This window comes from Accipiter gentilis, chromosome 16 (genome assembly GCF_929443795.1).
Source record: "Accipiter gentilis chromosome 16, bAccGen1.1, whole genome shotgun sequence".
Lineage (NCBI taxonomy): Eukaryota > Metazoa > Chordata > Aves > Accipitriformes > Accipitridae > Astur > Astur gentilis.
In genome coordinates, this window is record NC_064895.1 from 1,814,301 (window position 1) to 1,832,844 (window position 18,544).

The following is an 18,544-nucleotide window of genomic DNA, read 5'->3' on the forward strand; positions in this document are numbered from 1 at the left end:
CTCAACAGTGCCTGTAAGAACTATGCACTGCTTTTTCTTACTCTTGATTTACACAGCTAGCGTGGTATTCTTGAATCTGAGATTAAATTTGGTATCACTTTGGACAGTCATTTTCATAGTCGGTTTCTGTCCATTGCTGCCTTCTGTAATAAATAGCCCTGTAACCATCTGGCCTGGGAGCTAGTGTTTAACATGGGGTAAGCTGAAGAGCTGGAAGAAGAGTTGTACTTGCCCAAGAACACAGTTTCTTATTGATCAATGTGGCTCTTCTGGGAGGCAGTCTCTATTGTCATCTGACAGTTTTAAATTTTCTGTGCGAAGAAAAGACACTGAAATATGCATATTTCTGTTGCTGCGATATCTTCATCTGAGTCTAATAATAGCCTGTATGCCTGATTTAGTGTATTCTTTTCGTGTCCTTCAAAGGCCTGGGGTCCCTGGGGCACCTTTGCCTGGAAGAGCCATCCTGTCCATGAATGGGCTGAGTTTTGGTGTGATTCGTGTCAACACTGAAGATAAAAACTCTGCTCTCACTGTCCAGGATGTTGGCCATGTGATGCCAGGAGGTAAAAATGTGTTTCCTATAAGACCTTTTTGTGAATGGTCTGGAACGTTTTAGAAAAAGAACCAGTAAATGTTCTCTCCTGTATTCACCCTCAGTGTTGGGGGAGGTTAGGCAGTCCCCATACTGTGCTGTCATATCTGTGACAGTTAAATGTGTCAGTTCTTGTACAAGGCAAATCTTGGGGACTATTTTAACAATGCGTAATTTGTCCTAGGAATGATGTGTATAGTGAAACCTGATGGACCACCTCAGCTCTGTAAAACAGATGAGATTGGTGAAATCTGTGTTAGCTCCAGAGCAGGAGGAATGATGTATTACGGGTTGGCAGGGGTGACAAAGAATACATTTGAGGTATGTATAGTAGAATGCGTCTTTCTTTCCCCATTTTCTGTGTAGAACCAATAGCCTTGTATAATCTCTTGGGTTTGTAACTTAAGTGTTAATGTTGTTTTTTTAAAAAGATACCCTGAAAAACTCTTTACAGTTAGAAGTATTCAGCATTCCCCTTTCATAAAGATCTCCCGCACTGCTAAAACGATGACTGTACCAAGAATTCCCTCCCCTTCTCCTCATCACTTCTCTCGCATGTAGTGCAATTCTTGATGTGAGGAATGTTTTTCTGTCCTCAGGCAAATCCACTTTGCCTCCAATGTCCTCCCATCTGTTGCAGGTTATCCCTGTGAATTCGGCAGGCTCTCCAGTGGGTGATGTGCCATTTGTCCGTTCTGGCTTGCTGGGTTTTGTTGGACCTGTACGTAATACAGTTTTTGAGCTTGCATTGCTGTATTCTTTTGTTCGTGCTAGTAGCCTTCAATATTTAAAAGAAAAGCATTTGGGTACAGAAGTATGTGTAAGGATAGCTTTGCTGTCGATAAGGTAGTTGAGAGTTAATGGGTTTGCCTGAGCCAGTAGGAACCCTTGCTTTACCAGCATGTGGTCATTGCAGTGCCTTACTGTGTTGCTTGTTACATTTTGAGATTGCCAGTTCTTCTAAAACCAAGTGTAAGAAACTTTTTGTATGGCAGTTCTGCTATGCGTGCTGGAGTGTCTTGTCTCACTGAGTGGCTAGGATGCTTCTCCTGGTTTAGTCATAAATTACGTAATTCAAAGAGAAAGAAAACGTCTTTTATACAAATTCCATTTATCTAGCTATAGCTATGAAATACGCAAGTCATCAAAGACATTTGAATATCTGCTTTATGTAAGTTACTCACAGATACCTTTTTATCTTTCAGGGCAGTTTGGTGTTTGTGGTTGGAAAAATGGATGGATTGCTGACAGTTAGCGGACGTAGACATAATGCTGATGACATTGTAGCAACTGGATTGGCAGTAGAGTCAATAAAAACAGTTTACAGAGGAAGGTTAGCAAAATAATCCTTGCCCCTCCCCATAAGTTTCTGCATGTAATACAGTGAAACAGGATCTTTAGTATGATCTTCGATTTCTCTTCAGTAACTGGTTTGTTTGTGTAGCTGAGTTAAAGTAAATATGGTTTTGGTTTAGACAGTAATTGGCCTGATCCTGCCCAGCACATGTCTGTTTTCCCCACTGTCTGTTTGGCTTTTCATCAAGTCTGTGTACTTTAGGGGAAGGAATCAAGTAACAAGATAAGTCAGCCACATGGAGGATTTAATTCTCTGTCTCTATAGAATTTACTTTTAAGCCTCTGTAGTACTTAGCTGCTGGCTGATGCTCTGCAGCAAGGAAGAGTTTCATTAATGTCCAAAAATATTTAATTTTATTTAGCAGTTGTGGACATATTTTTCTAGATCCTCAGGCAGGGTTGGAGCTCATGTCTCTAAGACTTAACAGGAGATTTTAAGCCGCCCAACATCATGTAGATACTTTTAAAGCTTTTATTGCATTGGTGATTTGCCACAGGTTGGAACAGAAATGTGATAGCAGGTTGAGAGGACAGGAGACTATGCTATGTAGAAATTTCATCAGAAGGTGGAATTAATTCCTTACATACTTCACAAAGCCTTTCCTTTTTGACTCAATTTTAATTGTCTAATGTTTTTTCTCTATTTTTGCCCCATGGGGTTTTTTTTATGAGTTCTGTCTTTAGTCTGTTTCCTTGGCTTCCTATTCCCAAGGAGTAAAACTGGAATTTGTGCCAATATGGCTCTCCCCTTTTCCTTAGGATTGCTGTGTTCTCAGTATCTGTCTTCTATGATGAGAGGATTGTGGTGGTTGCAGAGCAGAGGCCAGATGCCTCTGAAGAGGACAGTTTTCAGTGGATGAGTCGAGTGTTGCAGGTAAGCCCACTTACATAGGTGGACGAGGTGAGTTTGTGCAGTTTTTCAGTGTGTGGGCAGATCAGAGGCCATCAGCATGCCCCAGATGGAAAGAGCACAGGCTCATGATCCCTCTTGGCACAAGGTATTTTTACAGGGTCACAAGCTGGGTACATCTGCTGCGTACAAGCTGTTCTATTGTGTCCTGAAGGTCCTCGGAAAACGGCTGCAACACTGAGTAGTGTAGACTCTGACAAAGTGGTCAGCATTATGCTAGCAAGATGACTGTGTAGAGAAACACAGTTGCCTGTCAGCACTGCAAAGCAGACCCAGTGCTTATGCTTAGGAGCTCTGCCTTTAGTCTTGGACCATGCTGGTGCTCAAAATTATGCTTTAAAGCTGCCCTTATCTTTGGAGTTGCATTTTCAGCTGGGAGACAGTAAGCAGAGAAAGGTTAAAACAGCCAAATGAGTGTAGTCCTAAGAAAGTAGAATGAGTAGAAAATACTTACCTTGAGAGCTACCTGCGTTGCATGTATGTCATTCCTTGGAATGATGTTTCAGGTTGTGACGTATGCAAACTGGGAAGAAAAATTAGGGAAGTATCTGGTGGTCTGAATAAATGTATTAGATGCCTAAATGCTGAGGTGGACAAAAGGGAACAGAGTGTGATGATTCAGAGGAGACGGATAAAACCCTAAGATCAAAAATGATACGATTCATCAAGCAACTGTGTATGTTTGGGGATTTTGGTCATGAAAGATTTAAAAATGGATTTCTTGTATATGAAATGGACTATAAAGGCAGGGATGCTGACAAGCACTGAACTCTTACCATAGGGCTTGCTGATGTTACAGAGGTGAAATGGAAGATATTGACTGACTTGCTCCTCCAATACCTTATAAATGCAGGGATTTGTCTTGCAGTATGTCAGTCCAGCCAGTAACAGTAGACTGTCTTCAGTAGTACCAAGAATTCAAGTGACCATCTTTCCTTTCTCTAGGCAATTGACAGCATTCACCAAGTGGGTGTATACTGCCTTGCTCTTGTGCCAGCCAACACATTGCCAAAAACTCCATTGGGAGGGATCCATATCTCTCAAACTAAACAGCACTTTCTGGAGGGCTCTCTGCATCCATGCAACATCCTCATGTGCCCGCACACGTGTGTGACAAACTTGCCAAAACCCAGGCAGAAACAACCAGGTAACATGAACCCCTTTTGTTTAATGTTAGTAAACTGAAGTTCGCTACCTCAGACCTAGGAAGCTGAGTGATGCCTCTGACACTGAGTGTCCTTCTTGCTGGGGATCAGAGCTTGTCTTGTGGCCCATGGCTGAGGTGTGTTTGAGGCCTCTCTTTGCATGTGTCGGTCAGGAATTTTGATTCCTACCTTTGAACTCATTGGGATTCTCTGTACTGATGAATAGGAGACAAGCCTTCTGAACTCGTCAGTGAGCTTTCATTGCCTCTCTTCTTGCATTCATGCTCAGGAGCAGTGGGATCCTACAGAGAATCTTTGTACCTTTGCTTTCCTGCAGATTGTAGTTCTAGGCAGCTCCTTCCTCTTTGCATTAAAAATCCACATTTCATGTGGCTGTTCTTTATCAACAGGCGTTGGCCCTGCCTCTGTGATGGTGGGGAACCTGGTTGCTGGGAAGCGTATTGCTCAAGCCTCTGGAAGAGATCTTGGTCAAATAGAAGACAATGATTTAGTTAAAAAGGTAAATCAGTGTTTGTTATAGCTAGAGAATGGGAAAGAATTTACCTTACAGCTGAATGCAAAGCAGCAATATGAAGCACTTGAGTACTGCCTCTGAAGTAGAAGCACTAGTATTTAATTACTGCCTCTCTGTTTCAGCACCAGTTCCTGACAGAGGTATTACAGTGGAGAGCTCAAGCAACTCCTGACCACCCACTCTTCCTTTTATTAAATGCCAAGGTACAGTCAGTGCTGAGCTGTTGTTTTTTTAAGGTCCACAGCATGTTATTCAGCGCAAGTTTGAGACTGTCTTTAAAATCTTTTGCCCACTCCAGTGCCCTCTATTTAGTCTCTGTATTGGATTTTGCCCATAGATTTGTAACTTAAAATTTGAACCTTTGAACCTATAGGTCACTTCATCTAATTGACTGTCATGGTTCAATGCTTCATTTTAAAACTGAGCGTGTTTGTAGGTCCCACTGGTTCCTGTATCATTTAATGGTGTATCCCTGTTGAGTATATTCTGGCAAGGTTCTGGTGCAAGAAGACCTGAACTGACTCCCTGGAAGGTAGAATTTTCTAGAGCAGATCTAACTCCATCTCTTATCTTTTTGATATTGTAGTGGATAATTGGTTCAATGAATGCCAGCAGCCTATAGGTATAGATAACTAGTAGCTATAGACTGACGCTAGCAAGCAAGTTGGGGTGTTTTTTTTGTTTGTTTTTTTTTTTTTTTTTACAGTGGCCATTTTACTGACATGTGTGTTGTGCCAGGCCCTGTTTAGAACATTTTTGTCTCCTTTCAAGGGAACCACTGTGTGCACAGCCACCTGCCTTCAGTTGCACAAAAAGGCTGAGAGAATTGCATCAGTTCTGTGTGACAAAGGACATCTCAATGCAGGAGACAATGTGGTGCTTCTTTATCCTCCTGGTAAGCAAGTTTTAATAATGACTGCATCCCACTGTACAAATGCAGCATGGTCTGTCTTTGAAATCTCATTGAGATCGGCAAGTATAGGAGAGATCATTGAAACAGCAATGCCTTAAGGACTGCATAACTCACTGATGTAGTTTTGACTCCGGAGAGGGCTGTCCTAATGTCTTGCAATTGCAGTATCAGGACTCAAACTTTGTTTCTCTAGAGTTTTGGAAAAGCCAATTTGTACCTTCTTACTGCTGGCTAGATCTTGCTGTGTCATCAAAGACTTCTGTGGTTATCAAAGATCCTCTGGTATGATATGTTCACTACAAGGTTATTAGAAACTTGTGACCGCACTGCATGTGCTTGAGAACTGTGCTAGTCACCCTCCCAGAGACTCCTCAGCTCCTGGTCTACGCAGATCTTGTTTGTCCGAAGTCACGTGGCCAGTTGGCAGCTTTTCATCCAGGGAGAGCATGTAGTTTGCTATGAGAAATGGCAGGGTGGCTTCTGGTAGAAACTGGTGCCATCGCCTTCAGCTGTGCAGAAAATGGGCACTTTCTCTGAGACTGTTGGGTGCCTTTTCTACAGCAGTAGACTGGGAACAGTGGGAAGTGCAGTCTTGCCTGCTGTGGCCAGTAGCACACAGCTTTATCACTTGGCGTGTGTAAGATGCTCACTGCTAGTGAGAGATGTTCTCTGGTGTGTGTACTTCTTGCCCTACCAGTCAATTCTGCTTGTCCTGACTGACTTTTGAGTCATTTGGCACTTGGGACGTTCTTTTCCTGTAAGATGGATACGGTTTTCTGTGTGGTCAGTCTTCTCTACTTTCCCAGTCCCCTATCCCAAGCTTTCTTAGCTTCCTTGTTGTTCTCCCCCCGGTGTTTGGACTGCTTATGTTGCACATCTGTGCTGTGGAAGTGACTAGTGTGTGTACTTTCCTCTAACGGAAATTGTAACTGATGCTTGGCGAAAAAGTACTTGGTGGGGAAAGGCCGGCGTCACCAAGGTGTCCATCCACCAGTGTCCTACACTACAGCCTATCGTGTCCTTGCAGGCATTGAGCTAATCACCGCATTCTATGGCTGTTTGTATGCTGGCTGCATCCCTGTGACCGTGAGACCACCTCATGCTCAGAGCCTCGCTGCTACGCTGCCCACTGTGCGAATGATCGTGGAAGTGAGTAACGGGGCTGTAGCTGAGAGCATGGCTGGAGCACTGTTGCTTCAGCTTCTCAGACTTGAGTGGTTAACATAGCTGTCCACACTCCCGTGCTGTTTATGTGACAGCAGTGACTGAAGCACATCTTATAACTGAAGGACAGTGGTTTTGTTCATAAAATGCAAGAGCCACCTGTCTTTATGTGGCCAGACGAATTGCTACAAAACAGGTGGTTTCTGAGAGATACTAACGTGCGGTGTTACCGCCTAAAATTTTGCACTGACGCTCCTTACTGCTGGGCAAGTGCAAATCCTGCTGTTAGTTACTTTCCAAGCCCAGTAACCAGGAAAGGACCATGGCGGGAAAAGCTAGATGGAGACTGTGTAATGTTCTCACCTGCTTGAAAAGTCCCGACATGGTTATTTGCACTTTAGTCTGCATTTGGGGTTTTAGTGAAGGAAGAGTAGAGAGCAGTGTGTTGCAAAAGCCAAAAAAATGAATGCAGTTTTGCTGGGGGAAGGTGGCTACAGATGGTAAAATACACTCTCTGAACATCAAATCTTGCAATGACAGTGCCACTGGGACATGCTTTTGTCTTTCTTTTTTTTTGGTAAGTATTTATCTTTTTAGGTCAGCAAAGCTGCCTGTATTCTCACAACCCAGACCTTGATGAGACTACTGAAATCCAGAGAGGCAGCTGCTGCTGTAGATGTGAAAACCTGGCCAACCATCATTGACACAGGTGTGGTCCATGGGCTAAAAGACTTTTTGAAGTTCTGCGTAGGGGTTATCATTGACTTCCAAAGGGACTGTCCCACATTTCAGATGCTAACTGGATGGCTCTTAAGAATTTGTTTGAATATTCAGAAAAACCATCCAAGATATAAGCTAGGTCTGAGCTTGTTTACTGACATCTTTTCGGCATTTGTTGGGCTATGTGTGGAAAGTAATTTTTCTGAAAAGCCATGTTGCAGACAACTGTTAATTTCCTTAAGACAAGAGTGAGTTGGTCTTTTCTCCCTTTTCTTGAGAATAAATAACTTTCTACATGGGAACTTTAGCAAGAGTCTTGTCATATAGTAGTCTGTCTCTTTTCGAAAGAGAATTAATAGAAAACGTTATGGTCCATCTCAGGCTTTTTGAAAGTTGTGTTCTCCTTTCAAATACCAGTTCAGTAATCAAAAATTAACCATGCTTGTTCCTTTCTTGTACAGATGACTTGCCCAGGAAGCGGCTGTCTCAGATCTATAAGCCACCTACGCCTGAAATGTTAGCATATCTAGATTTTAGTGTTTCCACAACAGGCATGCTTACAGGAGTAAAGGTACAGTAAAATGTTTTCAGAAGGTGGGTTTTTTGGTGTCTTGTCTTTTGCTGATATTCTGAACCACCTCTCCCCTTGACCTCCACCAAAGCTGGCTCTTGTAGCATAAATAAAGACCACGCTTTTCTTCTGAGCTATGGATTTGCTGCAGACAATGCCGTGTGGCTAGGAAGACAGGCCTCCACAGTGGGCATCAGGAATTCTGCTGCTGCCTCCCACTGGAGAGCTGCCGGTTAGGAGAGCAGTAAGCAATGCGAATAGCATAGCTGTGAGCTTCTGCTTTCCTCCCACCAAAAGCAGAACAGGAATGCAGTTGACAAAAGAGGAGGATAAGAAACTAAAAAATGAAAACCTTAGACCGTCATTAATGACCAGCTGTGTTTGGAGTCCGAGATGCCTAAAGCTTTTAATCATTAGCTGTTGATATCACTATTTCTGGTTTACTGTGGCTCACAGGGTTCTGCAATGCTCTGCCTCTGCTGTGGAAGATAAGGGAAGAGAAAACATAGTTTCTGGAGAATTGTTATGAAGACAAACCTGTCTTTATTCTTATCCACCTGTCTTGAGAAGTCCTATTTTGATGTCCTTGAATTTCAGCACAGTTTCTCTGTCTCTTGTGTTGCAGATGTCCCACGCAGCAGTGAGTGGCCTTTGCAGGGCAATCAAGCTTCAATGTGAGCTCTACTCCTCTCGGCAGATTGCAATTTGTCTTGACCCCTATTGTGGACTAGGTTTTGTGCTCTGGTGCCTTTGCAGGTATGACTTTTGAGGGGAAAAAGGAAAAGATTAACTCTTGGCTTGTTATAAATGGGAAATGGCAGTCCACATCTTTATCTGGTGTAATTACAGACAGATTATGTTGACATTACCAAAATGACTGTTTTTCTGTAAGGGGAGAATTGGTCATTGAACTGACAATAATATGTTCCCTTTTCCTGCAGATTAGCAAGATGTTATCCTATCTTGATTATGCCTTTTTGTGCTGCCAAATATTACTGGCTCCAAAACGTTTCTCTTGCCTTTCTTCCTTGATTATATGTTGCAGTAAGGGAGTTTTCGTTCTGTAAACTGTGTGGTTGAGCCAGTTCTCTTCCTTCACTCTGACAGTGTGTGTGCACATTTCTGTGTGTATAAATTGTTATTCTTGTACAGTAAGCTGTATTTTTAAAACAATGTTGCTACATAAGGTGGGCATTGGAGCTATTATCAGTTTGCCTCAGATGCAGTCCCACAACCTGCTTTTGGCCTAGCAGGAATGTAACACGAAAATACAGTAAATATTAATTTAAAGATAACTACATGCTACACAAAAATATTTTCTTCCTTAATGTTCTTCACAGTGTGTATTCTGGACACCAGTCAATATTAATTCCTCCTATGGAGCTGGAATCCAATCTTTTTCTCTGGTTATCTACTGTCAGCCAGTATAAAATAAGGGACACTTTCTGTTCCTATTCAGTCATGGAACTGTGCACAAAGGGACTTGGAAACCAAGTTGAAATGTTAAAGGTAAGAAATGTTTCCTGAACATTATGTTACATAATGGTAGTAAAGCAAAGCAATATGATTGTTAAATACAGCAGTTTTCCTACTGCACAACTCTCCAGTCCACAGCTTGCTCAAAAAGCAAAAGCAACAAAAAATGTTTGCAGCCCTAGGAAATTAAAAAGATGGAAATTGAGTAGGGTGTAGGTAGCACATTGCCAGTGAGTGTCAGGGACTGCTGGGCAAACCCTGAGGAGAGGATGCCAGCAGCAGAATGCTATGCAGAAGAATTGCTTATGTAACAGTCTGCAGTGAAGGCTCAGACCAGCACATGATGTAAAGCACACATGTTAGGCAATTTGCTGAATAGAGGTGTTTTCTCCTTGGAGATGAGAGGAAGGAAAAAAATAGCTACAATAAAACGCTTGAGGTGGCTTTTTGCATGGGGTTTACTGAAATAGTGTACTCAATCTATGAGATTAAGGATCAGTCTTGTTTTGTTGGTGGCATAGAGTTCTGAAGGTGTCTGCTTTGGGGTGTGTCACCAGTTAAACAGCATAATGCACAGATTTGAACAACTGGCTAGTGCTGTTCAGTGCATTTATGATCATGTCTAGAAATAATAATGGATTCTGGTCCCAGTTTTGTTGAAGACTCAGTGTAATCCCAGTAAATGACTTTACTCGCACTTGGTTTGCTTTCCATCTATATAAATAGTGAATAACAGATGTAATCTTAGCTGAAAAGCACTGCAGAAGCATGTGATGCTATGTTCTGTAGCAGAGGAAGAAGCACTGTTAATGCATATTTTGTTGTAGCAGTATTTCTAGGCTCTGGTCAGACACATTTTAAAATTGCACACAGAAGGTGAAAAGAGGAAATAACTTGAACAAAAGAACAGGGTTTGTCCTGCATTTCCCAAGTAATTTCCAGGGATAAAAAGCAAATGTCACTTCTTGTGAAGGGCCAGATCTTGGTGCAGTGTGGCAGAGGTAATTAACACATACAGTCCTTTGCACTCATTTGTGGTTTTGACAGGCACGAGGAATTAATCTGTCCTGTGTCCGGACTTGTGTGGTAGTTGCAGAGGAACGGCCACGAGTTTCTCTCACTCATTCCTTCTCCAAGCTCTTCAAAGACATTGGCCTGTCGCCTCGTGCTGTAAGCACCACCTTTGGATCAAGAGTCAACGTTGCTATCTGTTTACAGGTAACGTGAGTGCTTTCTAGTGCAGGTGGTGTCACTGGCATCGGATTTCCAGATTCAGTTGTATTCTGAATCAGCAAGCTTCCTAATCTGCACACTGCTTCTGCCCAACATCTGCTTTGTAGAGAACAGCTGGCACAAGATTTAAGCAGCTTCTTTTGTTTTCAACTGCCAGATTCTATCACAGATGCTCAAAACAACTGAAACATGACATTAGAGAACTGTTTATTTCCATGTAAACAATGACTAGTTGCACTAGTTGCCCCAGGGCTGATAGCTGAGAGTGCCTGGGCTGTCTCCATAGCAGCTCTCCCCTCCCCAAAGATGCATCCCACACTGGCGTTACACTCAGCTTAGAGAGAAAATAGCCTGTTTGCTGAAGCGTTTCCTTAGTGCGACTGCAAATGTGGGGAAATGTGAAAATGAATCTTGCTGCCAGTAAGAAACTCCTGGAAACATTTATGAGCTCAGGCAGAAATTACCCTGGCTTCTGTAGATACGTTAATTTTTTTTTAAAATGTTAACCCTTCAGGGAACATCTGGGCCTGATCCCACCACGGTGTATGTAGATCTGAAATCCTTGAGACATGACAGGTACAGTAAGTTTACTTAAACTTCTTTAATAACTCTATATAAGATGTTGTAATGGTACTGAGCTATCACACCTCTCAGTAGATTTCAGCTCTTTTTTTTCCTGACAATGTTTTCTTTACCTTCAGAGTACGCCTAGTGGAAAGGGGAGCTCCACAAAGCCTGCTACTTTCAGAATCTGGGAAGGTAATTTCATGTTACTACCTAGAGGCATGGCACACAGCATCTGATGACCAGGCTTTTTTTTTTAATGCCCCTTATGATGTAGATGTGTAGCTAGGAAAGGTAGTCTTGTTGCACGGCATGGGAAGAGGTGATAGTTGGTTACACTGTTCCTCTGGAAAGTTAGTTTCATTTATAATAAAGCATCTGTTGATTTAGGAGCATGTTTTGCTGAAACAATTGGGAGAATTGGTTCTGTTTACAGTAAATGAACCATATCAAACGTGTCTGCTGTCATATCCTTGAAATGAGCATGCGTCTGAGATTTAATGTAGCTCTTACTCCCTTCTTTAAATGGATTAACAAAAAAGATGTTTCCCAGTAGTTTTTAACATTGAATTCTTCAAAGTCAAGGTCTGTCAACATTTACAAGTCTAAGAAAGCCTTGCTTATGTGGTTTGAGTCACGAAATACATTCATACAGTTAGCGTACTTCAGTGTACATGTCCTAGCATGTTTTATACCTGTTTGTAATTTCTGTGGGTGAAATCATGCCTTTCCAGAGGTAAATGAACAGCCTTTGTATTTCAGTTGTGCATGAAGATAATTCATATATGGATCACATATTCTTTCTTGTGATCTTTAGATTTTACCTGGAGTCAAAGTAGTCATTGTTAATCCTGAGACAAAAGGGCCTCTTGGAGATTCTCATCTTGGGGAGGTAAGCACAGATTTTGCTATTTGGGTAGCTTCTCCTGTTGTCTGCTTCTTGAGCTATATTCTCTCGGTTTGATTATGTAAGTTGCTGGGTGACAGTTTGTGAGTGGTAATACTTACAGGCCTTTTAAAGCTCAATTCTTGCTGGAGTGTTCAGAATTTGGGTGTGTTATTTTACTGTCAAGTTTAAAGAAAAAGAAAGCCTACTAGAAAGGAAGGCTTACTCCACTCTAAATCTTGCATAACTAGCTTCCAAATAATCTAATTTACATTTTGCTTTCCTTATCTTGATTACACACCAGTATATTTGATCTGTGTTGATAGATTATTATTAATTTTGGGGCTTCATATGTTATAAAAATCTGCATTTTATTTACTCAGTTAATCCTCAGCTTACAGTTATTAGGAGAGTAGATCTGCAAAATGCATTTTTAAGATTCTATAGGATATTTGGAGGTTTGAGCTAAGTGCAAAACATAAAGTGTTTGGATCTGGAATATCTTAGCTAAAAAGAGAACCTTCTTATTACAGTTTATTACCTGCTTCATTTTAATACTCAACAGATGCTTTGGTTTTGCAGTGTGTGGATCTGACTGTTTTTCCACTTCCTGTACAGATTTGGGTTAATAGTCCACACACAGCCAGCGGCTACTATACCATCTATGATAATGAAACCCTTCAAGCTGATCATTTCAACACTCGTCTAAGCTTTGGTGATGCTGCTCAGACACTTTGGGCTCGGACTGGATACCTTGGTTTTGTTCGTCGGACAGAGCTCACAGCTGCCAGCGGAGGTACGGTAGAAATTAGTCATTATCTTTTAAACGAAGATGAAGGGTTTTTCTTTTGTACTATGCAGCGAATAAGTCCTGATCCATGTGTCTGGATACAAGAGACACTTTGTGTTATCTAAATTCCATTTATTGTCTGCCATTTTCTGCTTTCAAAGTATGCATACACTTCATTTCCCATCTCTCCTCTCTAGAGCGCCATGATGCACTGTATGTTGTTGGAGCACTGGATGAAACTTTGGAACTGAGGGGACTGCGTTACCATCCAATTGATATTGAGACTTCTGTATCTCGAACACACAGAAGCATTGCTGAATGGTAAAACAGCTGTGAAAAATTAATTCATCCTAACCTAGCTGAAATGTAGCAATGTTTATGCAAAGATGCAGGGTTTAATAGATAAAAAAAAAAAAAGGCAAATTCAGATACTTTTTTGTGTTACCATCAGCAAGTAATGCACCTCATTTCCCATCTGTAGATCAGAATAATACTGGGCTGACTGACTCAATGTTTTCTCACAAGTTTTAATTCAAAATAGAAATGATGATTTCCTGCTTTGTGGTGTAAAGAACCATTTATATTTGAGTCAGTGAAAGCAGCATTTAGGTCATATGTCATACTAGGCAGTACTGAGATATGTTTGAACCGATCTTTGTCACGTCAGGACTAGGTCTTCTTGGAGTTAGGTCTCTTGCAAAGCAGCCCAAAGCAGGTGGTAAACTCCATCTAAGGATAAAGAATTGTAAACTTTGGATCTTTGTTTTTGTGAAAATAACCTGGGTTTGTTTGGGTTTTTTTTCTTTTTTTAGTGCTGTATTCACATGGACCAACTTGCTCGTGGTTGTTGTGGAGCTGTGTGGCTGTGAACAGGAAGCCCTGGATTTAGTTCCTCTAGTTACAAACGTGGTCCTGGAAGAACATTATCTAATCGTGGGAGTGGTGGTGGTAGTAGATCCTGGAGTTATTCCTATCAATTCCAGAGGAGAGAAACAACGAATGCATCTCCGCGACAGTTTTCTAGCTGATCAGTTAGACCCCATATACGTAGCCTATAACATGTAACGTGTATGGGGGAAGTGATGTTCAGAAACTTTGCGGGACCACTAAATGACAAAGGGTGGCGATAGAAATGAAGCTGGTGAAAATTACTAATACTTGATATACAAGTTTGAGATTGCTGCCATATTCCCTTCATCTCACCCTGTGGTATTAAGATCACGTTAACTACCAACGGACAAAAGGAAATGTGGTAGACAATGGAAAACATTTGTAACAGTTTACTGAAATATTAGCTTTATAGAAAATGCAAAGTTGACAAGTGTGTGAGCCTCAAAATTCCTAAGGCCTTTACAGTAGTGTTACTTTTTTCACCTGTTGTACATATTTGTATTTTTATCTAATACTGTTTTAGGATTCTATAAGGGGAGGGTTTATTTAGTTAAGATAATAAACTATTAAGAAAAGGGTCATCAGAGTTCTGCAGTTCCCTACTATATAATGTACTTTGCATCTGTACTGTAGCTATTCATTCCATGGGATCACACAACTTATTTAAAATTGTGCCATGACCAAATCAATAACTTACGGAATCTAAGAGTTACTTATTCATACAGATATTTCTTGAATTTAAAAAGAATTTTGCCTATATTTTAAATATGTAAATATTATTATACATAATTCACTTAGAAAATTAACTTGGATAATGATGACAGCTGAAGGTAGAAATGTTTAAGGACAAGTAACTTTTGTGGTCCTTAGCATAATCACATTTGGTTAGACAACTAATGTGAGATACACACATCTTTCACAAGTTTTCTTATTTCAGTATGTAGTCTTTTATTGCTGGCCAGAAGTGTGTCATAGCATGTAGAAACCTATGATTTTAGGGCACATCTTTCTCAAAGAGGCTGAATTTGAGCAGTAACATGGAATTTGGTAGAAATCGCAGTGCAAGTCCAAAATTTGTATCTGAAATGATACACCTGAGTGACAGCCTCTGCCTCCACCCTCTATAACACCTTGTGTTTAAAAGGAAAAAAATTTCCTTTAGATAGACACACAGTTAAATTCACTGTTTGTGCAATTCGGTCATCATTCCATTCAGTTCCCTCTTGGTAGAGCAAGAAATATTGTAAATAGGCTTTAATGTAAACTGGGAGGCAACAACTCAAGTTTTCCTCAAAGCATTGACTTAGAAGGAATTAGATAATTCTGGATTTTAAGCTGAATGCCATTTTTCTTTAACAGGAGGAGGCACAAAAATGAGACAGAGCAATTCTGGTAAACACATCGTTAAATAACTTTGTGAAAATTAATATCCCAGCCTTCAAAATACTGTGACAGTTTTCACCTTAGTAAATGTAAAGAAACAGAAGCCTTAGAGTAGTGGGTATAAGCTCTTACTGTTAGGAAGCAATTGCACACCAGACTGAGGGAGAGATGGTGTTTAAGCTTTGACCCCAAATTACCTTTCTTTCCTCTAATACTTAATCTTTTAAGAACAATTACATTCCTGTGGATGTTAAGAAAACATGATTTTGGAAGCAATGAAAACTGATACCAGATACTGCAACGGATTTTTTTGAGTCAAATGTGGTATGCAGCGTAAAGAAACTTGTTGTTAAAGTGTTCCAGATTACCTCATTCAACAGTTTTTAAAAGGTTTATAGTATGAACTCTGAAGATCCTGTGGCAGTAATCAGAGCAGAACCCAGTGTATTTGTAAGCAAACCCCAGTTTTGTCCTTGAAAAACTCCTGATGTATTCTGTTAGTTCTTCACTGAAGACAGGAGTATTAAAATTTAGATATGAAGCTCTGAGTGATATTTTTGAAAAACATTTGGTGGGGGAATAGAATTGGAAACTGGAAGTTATTACGGCAAGTCTAGACTTAAGAGTTCTTTGCAAATGCTTCAGTGTACAGATGCACACTTTTGAACAATTTCTTTTTTTGTACTTACCACAGTAGTAAGACAACACCACAGGTGAAATTTTCGTGGTATTGTGCTGCTGCCTGGGTGTGAAAGGTTGCTCTGTTAGCAGTAGGGATACTCTCTGGTTTCTTAAGATGTGTGTCCTAAAATCCCTGTGCATGAAGTCTTTAATATATTTAGTTTTAACAAATTGGCCACAAAGTGAGGAAAGTGACAGGCGTAACTGTGACTAATACAGTTGGTACTGCAACTTATTTAGGGTGTAAAGTGCACAAAAGTTGTTCTCCCTCTTCAGCTAGCAAAGTCTTGTTATTACGTGTTATGCATCACTTTATTTTTTATGTTTTCTCGCACAGCAAAGTGATTTGCAGTACAGCTTCACTTTATTGCCCATTTCAGAAAAAATTCTGATGGTCTCAACCTTTTTCTTGCTCAAATTAAAGCTTTAGCTAAATTGTTTCCAAATACTTTATTTGTCCATTGAAGTGGATTTTAAGTACAGTTCTAGGATTGTCTTTTATTTTTACTTGTGATTTTTCAGAAATAAAAAATGCATGCATTAATTTGATCAAAGATTCCCAGTATGTGACAGATTGACTTTCTGAAATGGCATTTTTGAATGGCATACTGAATTATTTTAATTTTTTTTTTTTCCTTGGTTTTTATTTGGCTAGGTATTGATAGTTTCTTATGGTTTGGGGTTTTATCTTGCAAGCTTACTGTGTACTCTTAATCTTTATTCTGGCATGTTACGTTTCTCTGTGTTGGAGAACTGTAAGTTTACAGTCCTGCCCATAGAATGAGATAACATTCCATTCTTGATCGCCAGTAAGTGACATATAGCAGCTGGCCAGTTTTGACTTTATTGAATGCTTTTGTCCATGTTTGGCACAGTGAAAAGCAATGTACTGGAGAGGAGGAAGTATGGAGCTGTGAATCTGGAAACCCTGATTTCTAACTCCAGCTCTGCTAATGACTTGCCACAAGGCCTTCCACAGGTCATTTCACTCCTTCAGTTTCTTCCTCTGTAGATGAGGATATTATCTAATCCTTACAACATCCCTGTGAGGTAACTAACTGTACAGCACTAAGTGCTAAGTATTTTTCATTGCTAGCCTCTTTGAGGTTGGGGTCACTGATAAATGATTATTTGGGTGTCGTGGGAAGGCTGTCAAAAGATGTGACCGTTTTGCTTTACAACGATTGCTTGGTATCTTTCCATATAAGAACAAACTGAGATACTGAACTTCAGAAAATTGGCAGGACTACTCATGTTGCGTGCTCAGGTTCAGGGTTGGATGCTTTTCCGTAACTGCTGAATCAAGCATTGAGTCCCAAGAAGCAGACTCTCCATGCCAGTTTAACTTTGCAGCGTATCCAGTTGCAGAAGGCAAATTATTTCCTACTGCTGTCCATCAGATTCTAAGCTAACAGCTGCAGTGGAACTTAAAAAACTAGGAATTCTTAACACTTTGAACTAAAATATTTTGTGTGTCTTACTGTCAATGAATATTCCCTAAGCAAAATATGTGGGTACAGGTAATTTCAAGTCCTGTTTTGTTAAAATTTGCACTGCATTTCTGATTTAAATACATGTAATTAAGATGTGTCATACTAACTGTCCTAAAAATAAGGTTGTAAAAACGAGATAAATTTTAGCCCTAGATGCAATTTTTCTTTGATTTCTGTCAACCTATTTACCATTGTCAAATTCAGCATTATGTAATTATGTATAAAGTTTTTATTTATTTAAAATTAGATTAGATATTCATTTTTAAATTTAACATCTGGCTGGACAGTGTTCCATTAACGCATTGATTGTGTTTCCTTTGTCTTGTGTTAATAAATATTGATGCCTGATTGCTTGCTTCGTTCTTCGTCCGCTGTTTCTCTGAAGGATTTATTTATTTACTTAATTTTTTTAAGGAAGCAAACATGGGTTAGCATTTATCCTGGTGAGAGGATGAACTCGTAAGTATTTTTGCAAATATGTTATGTCACTTGTATCTAGAAATGTACGAGACCTGAAGCTCTGAAGAGCTGAGCTCCCTGCTCTGCCAGGGCTGGACAGAAGTTGTCTTGTACCTACAGCAGTAGGCCATTTAGCTTTTGAAATCAGTTGTAACTGAGCTCACTTGCTGAGGACTAATTAGATGCAGTTTTAAGCATGACCTACCTATAGTTAAGATTTTACTGTAGTATTAAATATTCTTTATTCAGTTTCTGGTTAGGATTTAGGACTGGTGTGTTTCATTTTGAACTGGAATTCAGTGACAGATGTATAGACTCTTAAACCTTTGCAATTCCCAGCAAGACGCGAGGGGTTTTGTCCTCTAGAGGGCTAAAGCAACTGTGTAAGGCTTTGTATGACCCGATGAAATAGAAGCTGTGGTGGCATTTGAGATTTAAAACGGGATAATCTCTGCTGTCCAAAACTAACCATGGAGGCTTTGTGAAGATTCATTTTAAATATTCATAAATGTTCAGATACAGTTTAGCACCAGTGAGGATGCAATTAATACTGTAATCTAACACCAGCTCCCGTCTAAGCGTGTACCTGTTAATGGTTGTATGTTTCTGGGAAAGACTATACTTAAGACACGTTATTTCCTACAAAGGATGAGTAGCAATTCTACCGTGGTTTCTTTTGAAAACATTTCATTTGCAGTAAATCTTGCCTGTATTTTAAAATTATTTGCTTAATATTGGGAAAACCTCTTTAAAAAAAAAACACACCCAACAATTGAGTG

The 18,544-nt window shown here is 40.2% G+C and overlaps 1 protein-coding gene across 6 annotated transcripts in view; it reads left to right on the forward strand.

The window, feature by feature from the left end:
• DIP2B (disco interacting protein 2 homolog B) overlaps window positions 1-17,659 on the forward strand; it is a 69,592-nt gene extending 51,933 nt beyond the window's left edge. For 3 of the 6 annotated variants that reach the window (XM_049818568.1, XM_049818569.1, XM_049818572.1), the window contains 22 exons: window positions 427-566; window positions 780-916; window positions 1,236-1,316; window positions 1,801-1,928; window positions 2,711-2,825; window positions 3,807-4,008; window positions 4,417-4,526; window positions 4,664-4,744; window positions 4,978-5,073; window positions 5,313-5,436; window positions 6,482-6,603; window positions 7,216-7,327; window positions 7,800-7,909; window positions 8,535-8,665; window positions 9,250-9,418; window positions 10,433-10,603; window positions 11,133-11,194; window positions 11,320-11,377; window positions 12,000-12,074; window positions 12,687-12,864; window positions 13,056-13,179; window positions 13,671-17,659. In XM_049818568.1, the coding sequence (XP_049674525.1) occupies window positions 427-566; window positions 780-916; window positions 1,236-1,316; window positions 1,801-1,928; window positions 2,711-2,825; window positions 3,807-4,008; window positions 4,417-4,526; window positions 4,664-4,744; window positions 4,978-5,073; window positions 5,313-5,436; window positions 6,482-6,603; window positions 7,216-7,327; window positions 7,800-7,909; window positions 8,535-8,665; window positions 9,250-9,418; window positions 10,433-10,603; window positions 11,133-11,194; window positions 11,320-11,377; window positions 12,000-12,074; window positions 12,687-12,864; window positions 13,056-13,179; window positions 13,671-13,923 (2,779 nt within the window). In that variant the 3' untranslated portion in view covers window positions 13,924-17,659. Of the gene's footprint in view, window positions 1-426; window positions 567-779; window positions 917-1,235; window positions 1,317-1,800; window positions 1,929-2,710; window positions 2,826-3,806; window positions 4,009-4,416; window positions 4,527-4,663; window positions 4,745-4,977; window positions 5,074-5,312; window positions 5,437-6,481; window positions 6,604-7,215; window positions 7,328-7,799; window positions 7,910-8,534; window positions 8,666-9,249; window positions 9,419-10,432; window positions 10,604-11,132; window positions 11,195-11,319; window positions 11,378-11,999; window positions 12,075-12,686; window positions 12,865-13,055; window positions 13,180-13,670 lie in introns of those variants that run through there. The other 3 variants (XM_049818570.1, XM_049818573.1, XR_007508313.1) reach the window with 3 other exon arrangements.
• Window positions 17,660-18,544: the final 885 nt, after the last annotated feature.